The 17,337-nt window shown below is 68.0% G+C and overlaps 3 protein-coding genes across 4 annotated transcripts in view; 1 reads left to right on the top strand and 2 right to left on the bottom strand.

Moving 5' to 3' along the window:
• Nucleotides 1-2,102: 2,102 nt before the first annotated feature.
• RNF166 (ring finger protein 166) lies at nucleotides 2,103-6,773 on the bottom strand (the record flags this gene model as incomplete). 2 transcript variants are annotated; one of them, XM_084256817.1, is made up of 6 exons in its annotated part: nucleotides 6,518-6,773; nucleotides 4,014-4,170; nucleotides 3,022-3,134; nucleotides 2,739-2,853; nucleotides 2,558-2,665; nucleotides 2,103-2,168 (listed from the first exon to the last, which is right to left on the bottom strand). In XM_084256817.1, the coding sequence occupies exons 1-6, from the start codon at nucleotides 6,670-6,672 to the stop codon at nucleotides 2,103-2,105; spliced, it is 714 nt and encodes a 237-aa protein (XP_084112943.1). In that variant the 5' UTR covers nucleotides 6,673-6,773. The 2 variants fall into 2 exon arrangements, with proteins under 2 accessions (XP_084112943.1, XP_084112944.1); XM_084256818.1 differs by lacking the exon at nucleotides 4,014-4,170 and having other exon boundaries at nucleotides 3,022-3,089; nucleotides 6,559-6,773.
• Nucleotides 6,774-6,915: 142 nt separating this feature from the next.
• On the top strand, nucleotides 6,916-14,031 carry CTU2 (cytosolic thiouridylase subunit 2; the record flags this gene model as incomplete). The annotated part of the gene is made up of 14 exons (XM_084257879.1): nucleotides 6,916-6,977; nucleotides 7,607-7,681; nucleotides 11,093-11,171; nucleotides 11,277-11,336; nucleotides 11,543-11,603; nucleotides 11,795-11,904; nucleotides 12,014-12,303; nucleotides 12,393-12,528; nucleotides 12,624-12,755; nucleotides 12,959-13,050; nucleotides 13,154-13,261; nucleotides 13,391-13,492; nucleotides 13,626-13,692; nucleotides 13,777-14,031. 14 exons carry the CDS (start codon nucleotides 6,916-6,918, stop codon nucleotides 14,029-14,031), a joined length of 1,629 nt encoding a protein of 542 aa, XP_084114005.1.
• Nucleotides 14,032-14,241: 210 nt separating this feature from the next.
• The window catches only part of PIEZO1 (piezo type mechanosensitive ion channel component 1 (Er blood group)), a gene marked incomplete at both ends in the record, with an annotated part of 30,938 nt that continues 27,842 nt past the window's right edge, over nucleotides 14,242-17,337 (bottom strand). The window contains 9 exon segments of the mRNA XM_084257878.1: nucleotides 14,242-14,491; nucleotides 14,575-14,764; nucleotides 14,853-14,932; nucleotides 15,006-15,370; nucleotides 15,457-15,549; nucleotides 15,623-15,811; nucleotides 16,619-16,766; nucleotides 16,836-16,994; nucleotides 17,068-17,282. Coding sequence (XP_084114004.1) covers nucleotides 14,242-14,491; nucleotides 14,575-14,764; nucleotides 14,853-14,932; nucleotides 15,006-15,370; nucleotides 15,457-15,549; nucleotides 15,623-15,811; nucleotides 16,619-16,766; nucleotides 16,836-16,994; nucleotides 17,068-17,282 — 1,689 coding nt within the window.

Genomic DNA, 17,337 nt, shown 5'->3' with positions numbered 1-17,337 from the left:
GGAGCAGCCGTGCTGAGAGACGGGGTCACTCTGGTCAAGACCCGGCTGGGCATCTGTGAGCCCCCCTCACCGTGACCCCGTGCTTGTATCTGTGTCCCGAGCGACTCCGCGAGTCTGTGCCCCAGCTGGGTGTGGCCCTGGGCGCCAGGGGCGGGGCTGGTGGCGGCTGGCCTGGATCTGCCCATGGCTCTGCCCAGGCAGTGCTGAGGGGAGCCTGGGCATCCTGGGGGCCACCCCCTGCCTGTTCTGCTGCCGGGCAATGTCCCAGTGGCCAGGCCCGGAGGTTCCTACGCCTTGAAGGCCCCGGGCTCCCTCGGGGCGGGCCCCCCGGGGCACTGAGGCCTGGGCTGCTAGTTGGGAGGACGGGTGGGGGCTGGGAGCTGCCGGGGGGGGGGGGCAGCAGGGGCCACAGTGACCGACACAGCCCTCTCCTGCCCACCAGCCCCTCGGGGTGTCCACAGGAGGCTGGCCTTCTTCCCACCCCACTCCACCTCACTGTCCTGGACACCCAGAGGCCTCCACCAAGGCCCGTGGGTGCTGAGTGGCAGCGGGGAAGCGGAGGGTGAGGGAGCCGAGGACGGCCCTCCCGGCTGCCGGGCCAGGCCCCGAGGGCACACTGGGCTCCACAGGGGAGACGGTGCAGCAGGGGGCGTGAGGGGGGTCAGACCAGCGCCACCCTGTGGACAGTCCGGAGCATGGCGGCTGTTTCCGATGGCCGGCGGGGCGGCTGCACCTCACCAGGAAGCGCGGCCCCCTCAGCAGCCACCCGGGGCAAAACGTGAGCCAAGACACCCCCCCCAGCCCCCGCTCTCTCCCGAGCAGCTAAAGCCTGAGCCTCCTCCGAGAGTGTGGCCTCTGGGGCAGGCTGCTGGCCCAAGTGGCTCCTGAGACCCGCTGACTGGGGGCCAAGATTCCCTTCGGGGCAGCACGTGCTTGGGGAGCCCCGGGAGGTGTCCAGCTCGCTGGCCTGGGAGGCAGGATCGCTGTGCAGGGTGGGGGAGCCCCGGGAGGCGTCCGGCCTGCAGGCCCGAGAGGGTAGGGCAGGCTGCCTCGCTGTGCAGGGCAGCGCGGGCCTGGGTGGCGGCGGGGAAGCTGTGCTGGGCGGCCGCGGCAGGGCCTGGGCCGGGCGCGGTCTGGTCACCGTGGCCAGCTGTGCTCTGGAGCGGGGCTGAGGCAGAGACCTGGGCGCCCAGGAAGCGGGGTGACGGGCCAGCCCTTCCCGTCGACATTCACAGACACCGTCAAGGTCACCGTAGATGCTTTGAAACATTTAATTCTTTAAAAACACGACAGGAATGGATGCCTTGAACTGAGCGAGTACCAAGGAGCCCTCTCGGCCTGCTCCGCCCATCCCAGCACTGCCCGAGGCGGGCCGTGGCCAGCTTTGGGGAGGTCACAGCCAGAGGCCAGCCGTTTGCCAGGGAAGGCCCCGCGCCTCCTGCAGTGTCCTGTCTTCCGGGCGCCTGCGGGCGGGGGGCTGGGAGCGCCTTGTGGCTGTGGCGGCAGGCCCGGCCCGAGCGCCACGTCCCTCTGCGCGCCTGTGCGGCTCCACCCCGCGCCTGCTGATTTTTCATTGCTTTTTTTTAAAAAATATAATTTTCCAAATGTTCCATAAAAATACTATTGTTCCTAGTCAAACACAGATATTGCAATATGAAGGGGGCGGCTGTCTTTGCTCTATAAAACGTGGAAAGGTCGTCACACCGGATAATATAGAAAATGCCAGAATTTCTAGTATCACAAAAGCCAGTACAAACGCGTGGTGGTGGCCAGACGCCTGCGAGGCCCCGCTCAGCAGCGGCCGAGGACGCCGCAGCGGCCAGCAGGCCCTGTCCGCTCGGGGAGGACACCACGCTGCGACTGAGACAGACGGACCGACGGCTGCCCCTCCCCCGCGGCCGGCATGGCGGGGCCGCCCACTTGGCCGAAGCACCGAAGCGGCCAGGGACACTCAGCCCGAGCACAGTGGGGGCCGCCCTCTGCGGGGCTGGGGGCAGCTCTCCGCCCGGCACCGGCGGCGCGTTCTGTGCAGGCGTGTGGCTGCGGCAGAGGGAGCTCGGCCCGGCCGCGCGGGAGAACTCGTCCAGCGCTGGGCTGCGCCCTCAGTTCTCGGACAGAGACAGGGCCAGGGCGGCCTGGAAGGCGGCCTCCTCGTCGATGCTGTAGTCCTGGGCACAGAGGGGACGTGGCGCTGGGCCCTGTCCTGCATGGACCGCGCTCCCACCGCAGCCTCTGCCCTCCCTCCCTGGGGAGGTCAGACCGGGCCCCACAGACGCGGTGTCGGGTGCCCTGTGGCTGCAGGCTCCTCCCCGGCCCACAGGGCCCCCGGATGCCTGCCGCTCTTGCTCCTGGGGCGGCAGGGGGTATTGGGAGGGCCTGCCACGCCGCTGTGCCCAGCCCCGCAGACCACGTGTGAGGCCCCGGCGAGAGGCTGTGGGAGAGCGGGGCGCTTTCCCAGGCTGGACCTGCACTCGCCTCCCCGACACCAGAGGGGCGCTGTCCCCCGTGAAGGGCTCCCTGGGGCCCTGCGGGCTGGGTCCTGACCCCGGGCACCCACCACGAACGTGTCGTAGGAGAACTTGTGCCGGTGAAGCAGGTGCTGCAGGAAGTTGGCGCTCTTGTAGCTGGGGTCACCCCAGGGCATGGCTGAGCAGATGGGACACACCTGGGAGAAGGGCCGGGCTCAGGCGTGTGTGCGCGGGCAGCCCCCCAAGGCCCCGCAGCCGCGCCCACCTTACCACGCGGTTGGGGTCGCTGCGGTGGTTGCCCACACAGTGCCTCAGCAGCTCCTGCTGGTCCAGGTTGCGGGCACCGCAGTACGGGCAGGCGAAGGTGGACCTGTTGGGGATGGCGCTGGGGCGGGTGGGGGGTGAGCAGGGTGGGGCCCACCTGCCCACAGGCCTGCACCACAGGGGAGGGGCCTCCTGCCGGCTCTGTGACTGCCGGGACCTCCTGCTGGGCGGTGCCCCCCCGCCCCCCCCCCCGCAGCTCCGGTGTGAGCCCACCCTGGCAGGCACCTACCTGGGGATGGGCTGTGATGTGGGCACCACAGGAACGAACTTGGGGCAGTGGGCCATCTGCTCCTGGACCTTCGCGCAGGAGGACACGTGCACCCTCATCTTGGCCAACGTCACCTGGGGGGTGGGGGTGCTCAGGAGTGGCGAGGTTGTGCCCAGCAGGCGTCAGCCCTCTGCCCAGAGGCCACCCGGGGACACTCGCCTGGCTGCAGGTAGGCAACTCCCTCCAGGGAATGTGGGCACTTGCTCTGGGAGCAGCCCCTGGTGACGGCCCCCAGAAGCTCTGGCCGTCACCGGCAGGCACAGACCCGAGCTCTTGCAGCGTGGCCTCCAGGCTAGTTGGGCCAAAGGCGGGCAGAGACAGGAGCCGGGGCCTGGGTCTCGGGAACGGCCTGGGAGGGCCTCTGCCAGCAGAGAGGGAGCACCGCACAAGAGGACGCCAGCGCCCAGAAAGGGGAAGCAGTGGGGCGCAGACTTGGGTCAGGTCTGACCTAGGCCCAGGGGCCCTGGGAAGGTCCTGGCAGGCCCGGCCTGGCTCTGGTTCCCCCCAGGGCTGGGGTGCTGGAGAGGCCTGCCTCCCGGGCGTGTCCAGAACCCTAAGTGCCACGCTGAGGGGGGCATGGTGCTTCCTGAGCAGCTGCAGAGGGGTGTGTAGTGTGGAGGGCTCGGGGCCACAAGGCTGCTGCCTGTGCTGAGACTGGCAGGGCTCATTCAATGTCAGCGCCGGCCCCCAAGGGCGGGGAGACTAGAAATGCGGTGTGGAGGCAAGGGATGCCATGGCCCCCAACTTCACCCCGCAGAGGGCTGCTGGGGAGTGCCAAGGCTCGTCTGGCGGGCACAGCTCAGTCCGTGTCCCTGTGGTGGCCCTGGAGCACAGGCGCCCAGAGCGCAGGCCTGGCTGCGAGGAGACGGAAGGCCCAGGGCCAGGGGCACCTGCCCGGGGGGAGGGAAGCTGAGGCCCCTGGGGTGGGGTGGGTAACCTTCTTGCTGGGTAACCTTCTTGCTGCAACCCCGGCAGGGCGCCTTGTAGGTTGAGAGCTGCTTCTCCACGTGGGCGGCCTTGTCCACTTTCTTGGGGTCGAAGGGCAGGCGGCACAGGGGGCACAGCGGGGACGGCACCTGCAGGCACGGCTGGAGACACTCGCCACAGAACCTGCGGGGAGGGATACTCAGCCTGCAGCAGGAGGCGTGGGCCGGCCCCCCCCGCTGCTGTCAGGGAGCCGCTGTGGAGATGTCACTTCTGTACCCGTCTGGCTAGGAGAGCCCCGGCTCTGAGTCCTCTCCCCGGCAGTGGCACTCCGAGAGCTTGGCTGCAGGGGCACCGGGGCCTGCGCATGAGCTCCCGGCGGTGGCTGGGCCAGGGGGGCTACGCCGAGGGGAGTCAGTGCCTGCCGTGGAGACTCCCCCTTACTGCCAACTGCCAGTGAGTGTTCTAGACTGGCCATTGCAGTGGTGGTGGCACGAGGCCAGGGGTGCACCAAATCCCCAGACTGTACGCCCAGAGCAAGGCACGTGCAGGGCCTAGGCGCCCACAGGACCTGCTGGCCTCCACAGGCCAAGGGCAGGCGCCCAGCGTTTGTCCGATGAAGGACATGGTCTGGCAGGCCGGGCCCGGAGGGTGAGGTCTGGTCTGGCCGTCTCCTGAAAGCTGGAGGGCTGCCCCTCCCCACCCCAGCCCACCCTGATGCAGGGCAGGAGGCTGCAGGGCAGGCCCAGGACCCTGCAGAGGGCCTCCTGCGCGTGCCGGTGCTGCTTTGACTCTTTGGGGACTCGGCTCCATCTCTGGCCTGTTTCTTTGTGCAGGAGTGATGCCAGCACCATCTCACAGGCCGGGAGTTGGTGCTGACAGGGACACCCCCGCCTTCCGCCGTCCCCGCAGACACAGCACCTGGCTCTCCTACGGCCCTGAGCACGCAGCTGGAGACCTTAGCTGGAGGGCGCCACGCAGCCCCATAAAGAGAAGAGGCACCTGGGCTGAACCCCACCCTGCACAGCAGGACTGGGGGAGGGGCCGTGATGGCTCAGGTACAGCTGCTGGTTCCAGATGTGGCTCAGCTCAGGATGTCCCGAGGGTGACAGAGGCCCTGGAAGCCCCTCCCCCCCCCCGCCCCCAGCTGCAGCGAGGCTCTGCTGACCTGGCAGGCAGGGCCCCACACAGGCTGCTCTCACCACCAGGACACCCAGCCTGTGGAAGGGCATGGCACATGGCAGGCCAAGGAAGTGCCCAGGCCAGCAGCAGACTGTGTGCAGGAAACGCATGAGGCTGAAGATGAGGGTCCCACTCGGAGAGAGCCCCAGAAGCACCTGACAGGCTGGGAGGAGAGAGATGGGGCTGGCGTGGCCAGGGAAGCAGAAGCAGAGAGTGAGAGCCCTGAGGACCTGGCTCTGGGGCTGGGGGCGGGGTGCAGCAGGACGGCGGAGAAAGGCCTGGGGGTGGGTGAAAGGAGACGTGGACTCCGGGGTCCCGCCTTCTGTGTTAGGAGAACCACCTTTCAAGAGAAGACCTCTTCAGGTGAACACAGGCCGTCAGGGCCAGAGGCGGCAGGAAGACTTTCTAAGGTGAGGCCTGAAAAAGTTCCCTTTCTGTGGCGAAGGGCCGGAAGATACAGAGCGCCCCCTCGACCTCGAGCAGCCACGGTGTGGGCTACAAGAAGGAAGTCGGCTCAGAGGCTGCCGGCCGCAAGGCGCGGCACTGAGCACAGGCGGCGCACCCGCCCTGGCTGGCGGAGCTCCGAGTGGGCGGCCGCGCTCCGGCTGGGTGGGGGCGAGGGCTCGCAGGAGGCTGACTGTCCCTGCAGGTGACAGGCACACACCCACCCAGCAGCTCAGCTCCCCTCACCAGGAGCCTCCCGAGTCAGCTGCCTTTGTTTGCAAAATGTTCTAGGGACTCCAACCAGCCCCGGCCCACGGCCCACGTCCTCAGCCGCCAAGGCCTCCCCCCTCCCCCCACCCCGCCCGCCCGCCCGCCCGGGGCTGCACTGCGCTCCTTTCCCGGGGTGCGCGCTCTCCACTGCGGACAGGAGAGTCGGGCCGGCCCGGCCCCCTCGCGCCCAGGCTGGCAGCACCCAGGACCCTGGCGAGCCCTCTCGGCGGGAGGAGCCGGTCTTCCTGCTTCTGTTCCCAGGTCGCCCGCAGGGGCCACGGGGTCCCCTCGAGCTGCAGACGCTGCCCAGGTGTGCGCGTCGGGTCCCCGGAGGGCCCGCCCGGCCGGCGGCCCCGGCAGGGAAGTGCCCCGAGTGCTCCCCCACGCCGCGCGCCCGGGCCGGCTCAGGGGCGCCCTCCGCCGTGATTAAGACAAGAGACAGCGGCGCCAAGCGCAGGGGACGGCCAAGGCCGCAAGTCGTTTAATGTCAGCTGCCGCCCGGCCTCCGCGGGACGGGGCGGCCGGAGGTCGCGCCGCTGCCCTCCGAGCCCCCGGGGCCGCCGGGCGGCGGCCGCTCCGCGCGCCGAGCGGGGTCGGGCCCGCCGCGTCCCCCGCGGCCCGAGGCCGGCGCACTCACGTGTGGCCGCAGCCGCCGATGGCCACGGGCCGGTGGTACACCTCCAGGCAGATGGGGCAGCTGAACTGCGCCTCCAGGCCGCCGTCGCCGCCCGCGGGCCCGCCCGGCGGCTGCCGCTGCTGCGCCGAGGCCACCAGGCTGCGGAACATCGCCATCCCGGGCCCGGCGCGCCGCCGCCCCCGTCCCGGCCCGGCCCGGCCCGGCCCAGCCCGGCCCGCGCGTCACGGCCGCGCCGGCGCCGCCCCGACGTCAGGCGGGCGAGCCCCGCCCCCGACGCGTCACGCCCGCGCCGGCGCCCCGGACGCCGAGCGCGCCCCGCCCCTGAGCCCGCGTCACGGCCGCGACGGCGCCGCGCGACGCCCCAGCCCCCAGCCCGTGGCCGCCGCCGCCGCGCCGGCATGTGTGAGGCGGGCGAGGACTACGGGGACCCCGCGCCCGAGGGGCCGCCGCCGCGCCCGAGGTAAGAGCTGGGCGCCGCGCCCCAGAGTCCCGGCGGCCCCGTGCGGCGCTCCCCAGGGGGCCCCGCCCGCTCGCCCCGCCAGCTCCGCAGCCGGGCGGCCCCCGTGGCGGGAGAGGAGGCGCCTCCCCGGCGCGCCCGCGCCCCACGGAGCAGCTGCCCCGCCCCTCGCGCCCGCCCTTGGGGCTCCGGGGCGTCTGTGCCCCGGGACGGCCCCCCACCCTCAGAAGCCCCGGGCCTTCGTCTTCCTTCCCGCGCGGAGTTCGGACGAGACCGGCGCCCCCGCCCCGCGCCGCGGCCGCTCCCCCTCCGCGGCCGCTCCCCCTCCGCGGCCGCTCCCCCGCCCCGCCCCCGCTCCCCCGCTCCCCCGCCCGCCCCGCGGCCGCTCCCCCGCCCGCCCCGCGCCCCCGCCCCGCGCCGCGGCCGCTCCCCCTCCCCGCCCCGCCCCCGCCCCCCCGCTCCCCCGCTCCCCCGCTCCCCCGCCCGCCCCGCGCCCCCGCCCCCGCCCCGCGCCGCGGCCGCGCCCCCTCCCCGCGCCCCCGCCCCGCGCCCCCGCCCCGCGCCGCGGCCGCTCCCCCTCCCCGCCCCCGAGCCGCGGTGTGAGGTGCGGCCCGCCCGCCCCGTCTCCGCAGCCCCGGGCAGCGCTGTGTCAAGTGCAAGGAGGAGCTGCCGGTGGTGGTGATCCGCGCGGGAGACGCCTTCTGCAGGTGAGGCTCCCGCTGCCGCCGCTTCGTGCAGGGCACTTGCGAGCCGCCTTGGCCAGGCCTAGGGGCCTTTGGGCACCAGCGGAGGCTTAACCCCCAGGGCTCTGGCGGGAGCCCGCTCTGCTCTGCCTGCGGCCGTGCGGCCGGCCTGTGGGTCAGTATCTCCAGCGGGCCGCGGAGCCCCCGGGACAGCGCAGCGGGGTGCGCCCACCGGCACTCCGGTGGCACCCGCTTTGTGCAGCGGGTGCGTGTGTAGCGAGCGGCCCGCTCACATGTTCAGATCGGCCTGCACGAGCCTTGGGTTCTGGCTTCTGAGACGTCTCAGGAGGGAAACTGAAGGACTGATGAGGCTCTTTTCCTGGCGTGCTTCTGTCCGTTTCTCGGGAGCCCCCTGACATGAGGCGTGGGCCTGCAGGATCCACACGTGAGGGAAGGAAGCCGTAGCTTTCCTCACGCGGAGCCTCTGAGAGTGTCTGTTGCACCTGTGCCTGGAGAGTCAGGCTGAGGAAAACAGGCTGCAGCTGCCGTGCGTGAGGCCAGCCTGGGCCCACAGCGCGTGCTCTGCGCTTGCCTGACCCCCTCAGAGGGGGAGACTGACCTCCCTGTGGGAAGTTTTGATTTTCTAGATTTGGAGCCCTTGTTAGTTCACTTTTTTCACACAGGCCGGTCTCCCGGGGGCGGGGGGGGGGGTGTCTGGCTTTGATCTGCGTTTCTCTTACAGTGAGTGATGCTGATCAGACCTTCGTGTGTGTAGACCATCTGTCTTCTTTTTTAAAAAATATTTATGCATGTAAGAGCTGGGGTACAGGGCAGAGGTGCAGGGGGTGAGAGGACTCCCCAGAGACAGAGTGGGGAGCAGAACAGGCAGATTGACTGAAACCCACTGCTGAAGGGAGCAGCGGGGCGTCAGGAGAGTCTGCTGCGTCCTGTGGGTAGGCTACCGGCTGGGGATCGAACTCGTGCTGCAGCGCCTGGCGATGGCTTGATAACACCTGTCTTTACGCTGTGTCCATAACCCCTGCGCTGCCGGGGAGGCCTGAAGGTTGTTGTTAGAGAAGTGTCTATTTAGGTCCTTTACCTGTTTTTTAAATTAGGTTATTTGTTTCTTTATTGCTGGGTTGCATAAGTACTCTGTAAATTTTGGAGATCCGCCTTTTATCTATATGTGCTATTATGCAAATGTATTTTCTTATTCTGTAGGTTGCCTTTTTGGGTTTTTTGTTTTTAAAGATTTGTTTTTGGAGCCTCCCCGGTGGCGCAGCAGCGCAGCAGGTTGAGCGCAGCAGGTTGAGTGCAGCGCTGTGGAGCTGTCTGCAGCCTCTGTAGCACGGCTTCGATTCCCGGCCAGCCAGGGAGATTCCCCCATGGCGGGCCAGACCTCTGCTGTCTCCCCGCTGCTCCCCTCAGCAGTGTCTTTGGTCCGTCTGCCTGTTCTGCTCCCCACTCTCTCACCCTCCCATGCCTCTGGCCTGTACCCCCATACTTGTATAAGTAAATTTTTTTAAAAGATTTATTTTCATTTATGCATACAAGAGCTGAGATGCAGGCCAGGGGTGTGGGGATGAGAGAATTCACTAGAGACAGAGCGGGGAGCAGAACAGGTGGATCCACTGAAATCCACTGCGGAGGGGAGCAGCGGGGAGACAGGAGAGGTCTGCTGCGCCATGTGGGTCAGCTCCCCAGCATGGGATCGATCTCAGGCCACAGTGGCTGGTGATAGCTTCATAGTGCTGAGACTTTAACCCCTGCGCCACTGGGAGGCCTCCCTTTGTGGTTTTTTTGGTGATTTCTTTATTTTTGCTTCTGTTTCCCTTGTTGTTGGGGTTGTATCCCAAATGCAGTGTTGTGGTGGGTGTGTCCCCCCAAATCTTTAATCCTTTGTGAGTGAACTTTCGTGCATGGTGTTAAATATGTGGCATTATTTTTTGCACGTGACGCTCCATGTTTCCCAGCGCCATTTAATGAAAAGGCTGTTTTTAACTCCACCGCGCGATCGGGATTCCTTGTCAACAGCTAGCCGGCCATGTTTTGATTGACTTTTCTCTGCGCTTTCAGTTCTGTTGCCTTGGGCTGCTCTTCTGTTTGTGTTCCTTTGCCACTGTTTGCTTATTGTCCTTATGTCCTATCGTTTGAAGGGCGGAAGTGTGATGCCTCCATTTTTCTTCTTTTCTCTCAAGATTGTTTTAGTTCTTTGGGGCCTTTTGTGATTTCATATAAGGTTTTCAATTGTTCTGTTTCCTTAAAAAAAGAAGTTAGGGGGCCTCCCCGGTGGCGCAGTGGTTGGGGCGCTGGGTTGTGAAGCTGCCCGCGGCCTCTGCGGCGCCGGTTCGATCCCCGGCTGCTCCCCGGCCACTGGAGGAGGGTCCCACATGGCACGCAGACCTCTCCTGCCGCCCGCTGCTCCCCTCAGCAGTGTCCTTCGGTCCTTCTGCCTGCTCTGCTCCCCGCTCTGGCTCTGGTGAATCCTCTCACCCTCCCGCGCTTCTGACTGTGCCCAGTGCTTGTGTCAATAAATAAATAAATAAATAAATAAATAAATCTTTAAAAAGAAAGTCACTGGTATTTTGACAGGCATTGCATTGCATTCAATCTATAAGTTGCTTTGGGTAATATGGCCATTTTAGCGATGTTAATTCTTTCCACACAGGAGCACGGATAACGTCCCATTTCTTTGATTTCCTTTAACAAAATTTAGCAAGTTTTCATTGTACAGGTCCTTCACCTCTTGTTAATTTTATTCCCGAGTATTTCTTTTTTTTTAAAGATTTATTTATGCATATAAGAACTGGGGTGCAGGCCAGAGGTGGGGGAGGGTGAGAGAGTTCACGAGAGCCAGAGCGGGGAGCAGAACAGGCAGACTGACTGAAAGGCCCTGCTGAGGGGAGCAGTGGGGAGACAGGAGAGAGAGGTCTGCTGCGCCCTGTGGGCCGCTCCCTGGCTGGGGGTCACACATGCCACTGCCGACTGCCTGATGGTGCTGAGACTCGCCCCTGCGCCCCAGGGAGGCTCCCTCGTCACTTTTGACTGCGAGCTTGGGTGATGGTCACCGCGAGCCGTTTATGTTGCGTCGTTTGATTTTTGGCTGTTTTCTTTTTCTGTTGTTTCTTTCTCCTTTGTGTTGGGGTCCCGATGCCTGGGCCTGCTCCCCGGCACTGGGCGCTGCTGGTTCTGCCCCCCACCCCCCCGCACCTGGGGCTGGGCCGCGCGCTCGTCCGCGGCTGAGGCGGTTCAGGTTTTCGTTCCCTGTGGAGAAGCTCCTCGAGCCGGACCCGGAAAGCGGGCTGGCGTGCCGGACTCGTTCGCCTCCGCGCGTCTGGGGGACCCGCCCGGCCCCTCCGGGCTTCACGGACGGCCCCGCGGGCCGGGGAGTGCTCGGCTGAGAGGCCTTGGCGCTCAGCCCTGTTCTCCCCGCAGGGGCTGCTTCAAGGCCTTGTACACCCACAAGTTCCGAGCCGTGCTGGGCAAGAACCGCGCGATCTTCCCTGGTGAGAAGGTAGAGTGGGGCCCACCCTCGGTCCCTGGCTGGGTGGTGCAGCCGGGCGCAGAGGGGTGCTGCCAGCCTGCACCCGCAGCGCCCTCAGCACCCTCCTCCCCGCAGGTGCTCCTGGCCTGGTCCGGGGGCCCTTCGTCCAGTTCCATGGTCTGGCAGGTCTTCGAGGTGCGTCTCACACCCCTTTCTGGGCTGGGGAGGTGCTGGGGGCTCCACAGGGGGTGGGGTGGGGCGCGGTGCCCAGCTGCCTGTTGGCACTGCTGGAGGCCGGGTCTGCAGGGGCGGCTGCGCACCCTGGGGCCTGCCTGCTGTGGCGGCCCTGCCCGGGCCAGGGGTCTCTGGCGACCTCCACCCAGGTCCGTCACCCCCTCCAGGGCCTGAGTCGAGATTCTGCCAAAAGGTTGCGGTTTGTGCCCGGGGTCGTCCACGTGGACGGTACGTACAGCGTCTCCGCCCGGTCCCGCCCGCCCTGGGGCTGCCCGTCCATCTGTGCGACGGCAGGAGTGCCCGCCTGGCCGGGGAGGCCACCGTGCGGGCGATGGGGGCTGCACGCGGGGCTCCGGGGTCCTCGGTGCGGCTCAGCCGACCCCAGCTCCCGTCAGCCCCTCTGCTGTCTGCGGCTCTAGAGGGCGCGGCCTGCGGCCAGAGCCCGGAGGAGAGGGCTCAGACGCGCACCGCCACGCAGCGCATCCTGCAGCGCTTAGGCTTCCCCTGGCACGCGGTGGCCTTGGAGGAGGTGTGTGCGCCCCGTTTCCTGGCCCAAGGCCGCCCCAGGCTGCCCCGCCCGCCTTTCCCAGCGCCTTTAGAGGTGGCCCAGGCCTCACCCTCCATCGCTGTCCCCAAAGGTGCTGGACTTGCCGCCGTCCGTGCTGCGCTGCTCTGCGCGGGAGCCGCCAGGGGCCCAGGGCGCCTACAAGGCAGCCGTGGACACGTTCCTGCAGCAGCAGCGCCGCGGGGGGACTGAGGCTGCGGGGGGCAGCCCCGCCCCAGCCCCAGAGGAGGAGCCGCAGAGCCCACCCCCCACCCATGACCCCCCGTCCGGGGCCCCCACGGCTGCCCAGACGCAGGCCCTGTCCAAGCTGTTCGGCTCCGTGAGGTCGTTGACGGCCAAGGAGGAGCTTCTGCAGACCCTGCGGTGAGCGCCCCACCGGCCCGGGCCTGCCGCCCCCGCCCCCCTGGCCCCGGCACCCCCTCAGGTCTGAGCCTCGCCTGCTGTCCCTGCAGCACCCACTTGATCCTGCATGTGGCCCGGGCCCACGGCTACGCCAAGGTCATGACGGGGGAGAGCTGCACGCGCCTGGCCATCAAGCTCATGACCGGCCTGGCGCTGGGGCGAGGCGCCTTCCTGGCCTGGGACACGGTACGGCGCCCGCCGGGCCTTCCTGTGGTGTCTCCGGGGGTGGGCGCGGGCGCGGACGCCGCGCCGAAGAGCGGCTGCTGAGGACCCGCCCGCAGGGCTTCTCGGACGAGCGGCACGGCGACGTGGTGGTGCTGCGGCCCATGCGCGAGCACACGCTCAAGGAGGTCGCCTTCCACAACCACCTGTTCAAGGTCCCCTCCGTCTTCACGCCTGCTGTCGACACCAGGGTGAGCCGAGGGGCGCGCGGCGGCCGGGCCGGGCCCTGGGGAGGAACCTGCAGGAGCCCAGGGCACCAGGCAGCTGGGACATCCTTGGGTGTGGACGCTGCACAGCTGGGCCCGGGCTCCTGGCTCTGGCGCCAGAGCAGCCCCCACCCCAGCCTGGGTGCTCTCCGCGCGCGGCCTCCAGCACCCCATCTGCTCGGCCTTAGGCCCCCGAGAAGGACAGCGTGCACCGGCTGGTGGAGGCCTTTGTGCTGCGGCTGCAGGCCCGGTTTCCCTCCACCGTCAGCACTGTGTACAGGTGTGTGCGGGGCGCGGGGGGCACGCAACTGCCCTGCCCACTGCCCTGTGCTGGGCCAGGCCCTGATCATCGAGGCCTCTGCCTATCCCCTCCCGCCCCCCAGGACAAGTGAGAAGCTGCTCAAGGCCCCCAGGGACGCCCGTGCCCCTCTGGCCCCTGTGCCCTGCTGCCTGCTCTGCTCCTGCCCCTTGGACATCGACACCGCTGGTCCGTGCGGGTGCGGGGCGGGTGTGGGTGTGTGGCTCCCGGGCCCTCAGACTTCAACACCACTGGTCTGTGCGGGCGCCGGGTGGGGGTGGGTGTGCGGCTCCTGGGCCTTCACCCCTGTGCTTGCAGGCAGTGCCACGGCCTTTGGCGCCCAGGCTGCCCACCTCTCCCGGATGCAGGCGGAGGCGCCCACAGCAACGTGTGCTTATGCAGGGGCGGCCGGGCTCTGTGGGAGGTGAGTGCCTGCTGTCCCGCCCTGAGAGCTGCTGGGTGCCCCCTGGCTGCACCCACAAACCCAGTCCCCCCACCCAGTGCAGCTGTGATCCCACTGATCCCTCCGCACCCACAAGCCCACTCTCCCCTTGCAGGGAGGAGCCTGGCGCCTGCCTCATGGAGCAGCTGTGCTACAGCTGTCGGGTCACCATGAAGGACGTGGTGAGTGGACACCCTCTCTGGGATGTCAGGCCCTGCCCACCGCCCCACCCCGTGCCTCACCCGCGCCCCCCCACTCTGTTGCAGCCCTCCCTGGAGCCCTTGCCACCCTACATCCTGGCCGAGGCCCAGCTCCGCAGCCAGGGGGAGGTGCCGCTCCTGGGGTGCCAAGAGAGCCTGCCTGCCCGGCCCTCCCCACCGTGCGCCTCTCCCGGGGCCGGGCCTGCGGGGCCTCCCTGCGCGTGTCTCCTCGGCGACGGGCAGACGGAGCCGGACGTGGCGCGAGCTGAGGCCGCCCGGGGCCGGGGCTGCGGTGGGAAGTCAGGGACGGCACCCAGCTGATTCTCCGTTTGTATAAATAAAACGCTTTTAATTAGAAAACTCTACAGTACGTGTGGGGGAGGCCGGGCCCCGGGCCGCAGGCGGCGGAGGACAGCAGTCCTGGTCGGCCCAGGGGCCACGGCGTCCGGCAGCAGCATCGGCTCACGGGCCGGGGGGGTCGGGGAGGGGGCGTCGGCCGCCGGCTCCTTCACCTTCACTCCCGCGGGCGCCCTACTCCTTCTCCCGCGTCCACTTGATCATGGTCTCGGGCGAGCGGTACAGGAAGATGAGCTTGGCGTACAGCTCCTCCTCCAGCTCCAGCTCCCGCGTCTCGCGCACCAGGAAGATGTCCTGGCACAGCTTGAGGATGCGGTCCACGCACGGCAGCTCCTCGAACATGATGGAGTGCGAGATCTCGCTGAAGAAGCCGCGCACGAACTTGCCGATGACCAGCACGATGGACACGTACAGCCCCATGATCCTGCGGGCGGGGTGGTGAGGGCTGGTCTCCGGCCTGGCCCGGCCCGGCCCCGCCCCGCCCCCCTCCGCTCTGCCCACACTCACCCGTAGCCGGCCAGGAAGCCCAGGCTGGGCGGGCTGACCTTGTCGCTGAAGATGACCATGGGCAGCAGGTTGCAGTCAGCCCGGCAGTCCTGCAGCTCGATGACCCACCACTCGAGGAAGCCGGTGGCCCCCGAGTCCACACGCTCCCTCCGCAGCTGGATGCGCACCCCCAGGTAGTCGGCCTCCTCATCTGGGCAGAGGGAACACGCGGGGGCTGCTGGGCCACGGCCGCCCCCCACCTCCAGTCCGTCTCGGCCCCCACCACCAGCCCCACTCACTGGGCTGCAGCTGCTTCACCGGGTTGGCTTCGGGCCCGTTGGGGGCGCGGATGTACTTGGGGAAGAGGTTGGGGATGACCCTGTGGGGGGCAGGGCGGTGGTCAGACCCGGCCCCCTCTGCGGCCTGTGGGCCCCAGCCCTGGCCCCACTCACACTGACTGGTCCGAGGTGCCCTCGAGCAGACTGGCCAGTTGCCGCCGCTCGGTGCTGTTGGGGGCCAGGTCCAGCACGTGCTTCTCGTTGGTGTACTCCACGGTGCCGCCCTTGGCCAGGTCCCTGCAGCGGCCGGTGGGGTGAGCCTCGAAGGCCCCCGCCCGCGCCCCCCCCCCCCGGCCTGGGGCGCACCTCTGGAAGTTCCAGGTGAAGCGCAGGGTGATGTCTGCCGTGCCGTTGTACAGCTCGCGCTTCATCTGTGCCCGGCTGGGCGGGCTGATGCGCCACAGCGCCCCCGAGCTGCCCTCGATGTGGGCCGTGACGATGTCCTCGGGGCTGTACTGGCTGATGAACTGCATGGCCAGCTGGGGCCGGCGCGCCTCAGTGGGGACCTTGGCCCTGCCCCTCCCACCCCCACCCCCCCATGGCCGGGGCTGGCGCGGCAGCTTACTGGGTTGGGGTCGAAGTGCTGGGACAGCGCGTCGTAGGCCGCCTGTGTGAAAGGCTGGATGGACGGCTGCTGGGCGCTCATGGTGAACAGGGGCTGTGGGGAGGGCTTGTGAGGGCAGCCCCTCGGTGTCGAGGGGTGCAGGGCGGGGGGCGGCGGGGGGCCTTACCTCGTAGCCCCCCAGCTTGAGGGTGACGGTGACGTCGATGGGCTGGTTGACCACGCCCACCACGGAGCGCACCAGGGACATGAAGAGCAGCGGGAACCAGATGATGGCCACCAGGAAGAGGATGATGAGGCCGCCCATGCCGTACTTGACAATCTTCTTTTTCTTCTGCCCCTTGGGCTGTGGGTATTTCTGGGGCAGAGGACGGGGAAGCCACTGAGCAGCGCCTACCACCATCCCTGCACCACCTTCCTGCCCCAGTGCCAGGACCCGCGGTCCCGCTGAGGATGGCAGCTGGGACATGTCCTCACGGGGCGGGCACAGCCCTTCAGCAGCGGCCCTGGCACCACCGGGCGCTCATGCCTGCCTCTCGCCACACAGCTGCGGCGCAAGCCCCCGGGCAAGTCCCCTCCTTGGGTTTCACGAGACTTAACACTGGCCCCCGCGCCAGACGTGTGTCCATCGGGATTTGGTGTCCAGGCCACCACGCAGCCTCGAGACCCATGTGGAACCAGGCACGGGCGCCAAGTGATGAGCACAGAAGGTGCTGCGTCACCGGCTTGAGGGTGCCGCACCCACCAGGACGCCACAAGCTGCCCCTCCTGGGAGGCCAGGGGCAGAGGTTCCACCGGGTGTACCCGGGCTATGAGGCCGCGTCCACAGAAGCACGACTGACAGACAAGCCCGCCATCCACCTGCCACATGGGGCCTGCCCAGCTGTGGACAGGAGCCCCTGGCACGGAGAAGCCCCACGAACCCTGAGCGGAAGGCCAGGTCTACGCAGCTGCTCACGGGCGAGGCCGGACCAGGCGGCCGTTGGGGAAGGCGCAGGTGTGGGTTGGGATGTGGCTGCTCTGGGTCAGGGTTTCTTGGGGTGACAGGTGCCTGCACTAGGAAGCACCCACGGGTGCTTTCTCAGGTGTGAGGGATGTGGCAATAAAGCTGCTGAAAGACGCAAGCGCAGCTTGTATCTGGTGCTTCCTCCCGCCGCCCGCGCACCTTCTCCGTCTCGCGGCTGCACTTGATGATGAAGATGTTGGCGTAGATGTCCTCCACGCACATCCAGTTGGACAGGGACAGCGTGGTGTCCGTCCACACCCAGTCCATCACGGCCCGCAGCTCCACCAGGAAGGGCACCAGCCGGAACCTGCCCAGGTCAGCGGCCGTCAGGGGCCTGGGGGCATCCTTGCACCTCGGCCCCACGGGCCCCACTTACCCCTGAAACAGGAAGAGGTTGAGGTGGTTGTACTTCTTGGTGAGGAAGTTGCCGAGGATGCGGGTGGGGTAGCCGCAGCGGATCTGGTAGGCGGACAGGGCGAAGTAGATGCACTTGACGAAGTACCACAGCTGGGCCACCGCGTTCTGGCTGAACATCCTGCGTGGAGAGCGGCCGGGTCAGCGCCTGCCCGGCCCACCCGAGGCCAAGCCCGCGCACCCACCGGACCCACCTCTCCGTGACGGCGGGCAGGATGAAGAACATCCAGAGGTGGATGGCCAGCACCAGCGCCACCTGGAAGGCCAGCTTGCCCAGCACGGTCTTGCGCAGGTAGAGGGCGCGGTCCACCACCATGGTGCTGAACTGGATCAGCAGCATGACTAGGAAGGCCTCGGGCACCTGGTCGTCCGACAGCGACGAGGTGATATCCGTGGCCGCCGAGTGCTTCTGTGGCCGCACGGGACAGCAGAGGTCAGGGAGCCGGGCCTCCTGGGCCCTGCAC

This window comes from Talpa europaea, assembly GCF_964194135.1.
Source record: "Talpa europaea genome assembly, chromosome: 16".
In the NCBI taxonomy this organism is placed as follows: Eukaryota; Metazoa; Chordata; class Mammalia; order Eulipotyphla; family Talpidae; genus Talpa; species Talpa europaea.
Note: the sequence above shows the minus strand (reverse complement) of the source record. Positions and strands in the feature narration are given on the sequence as shown.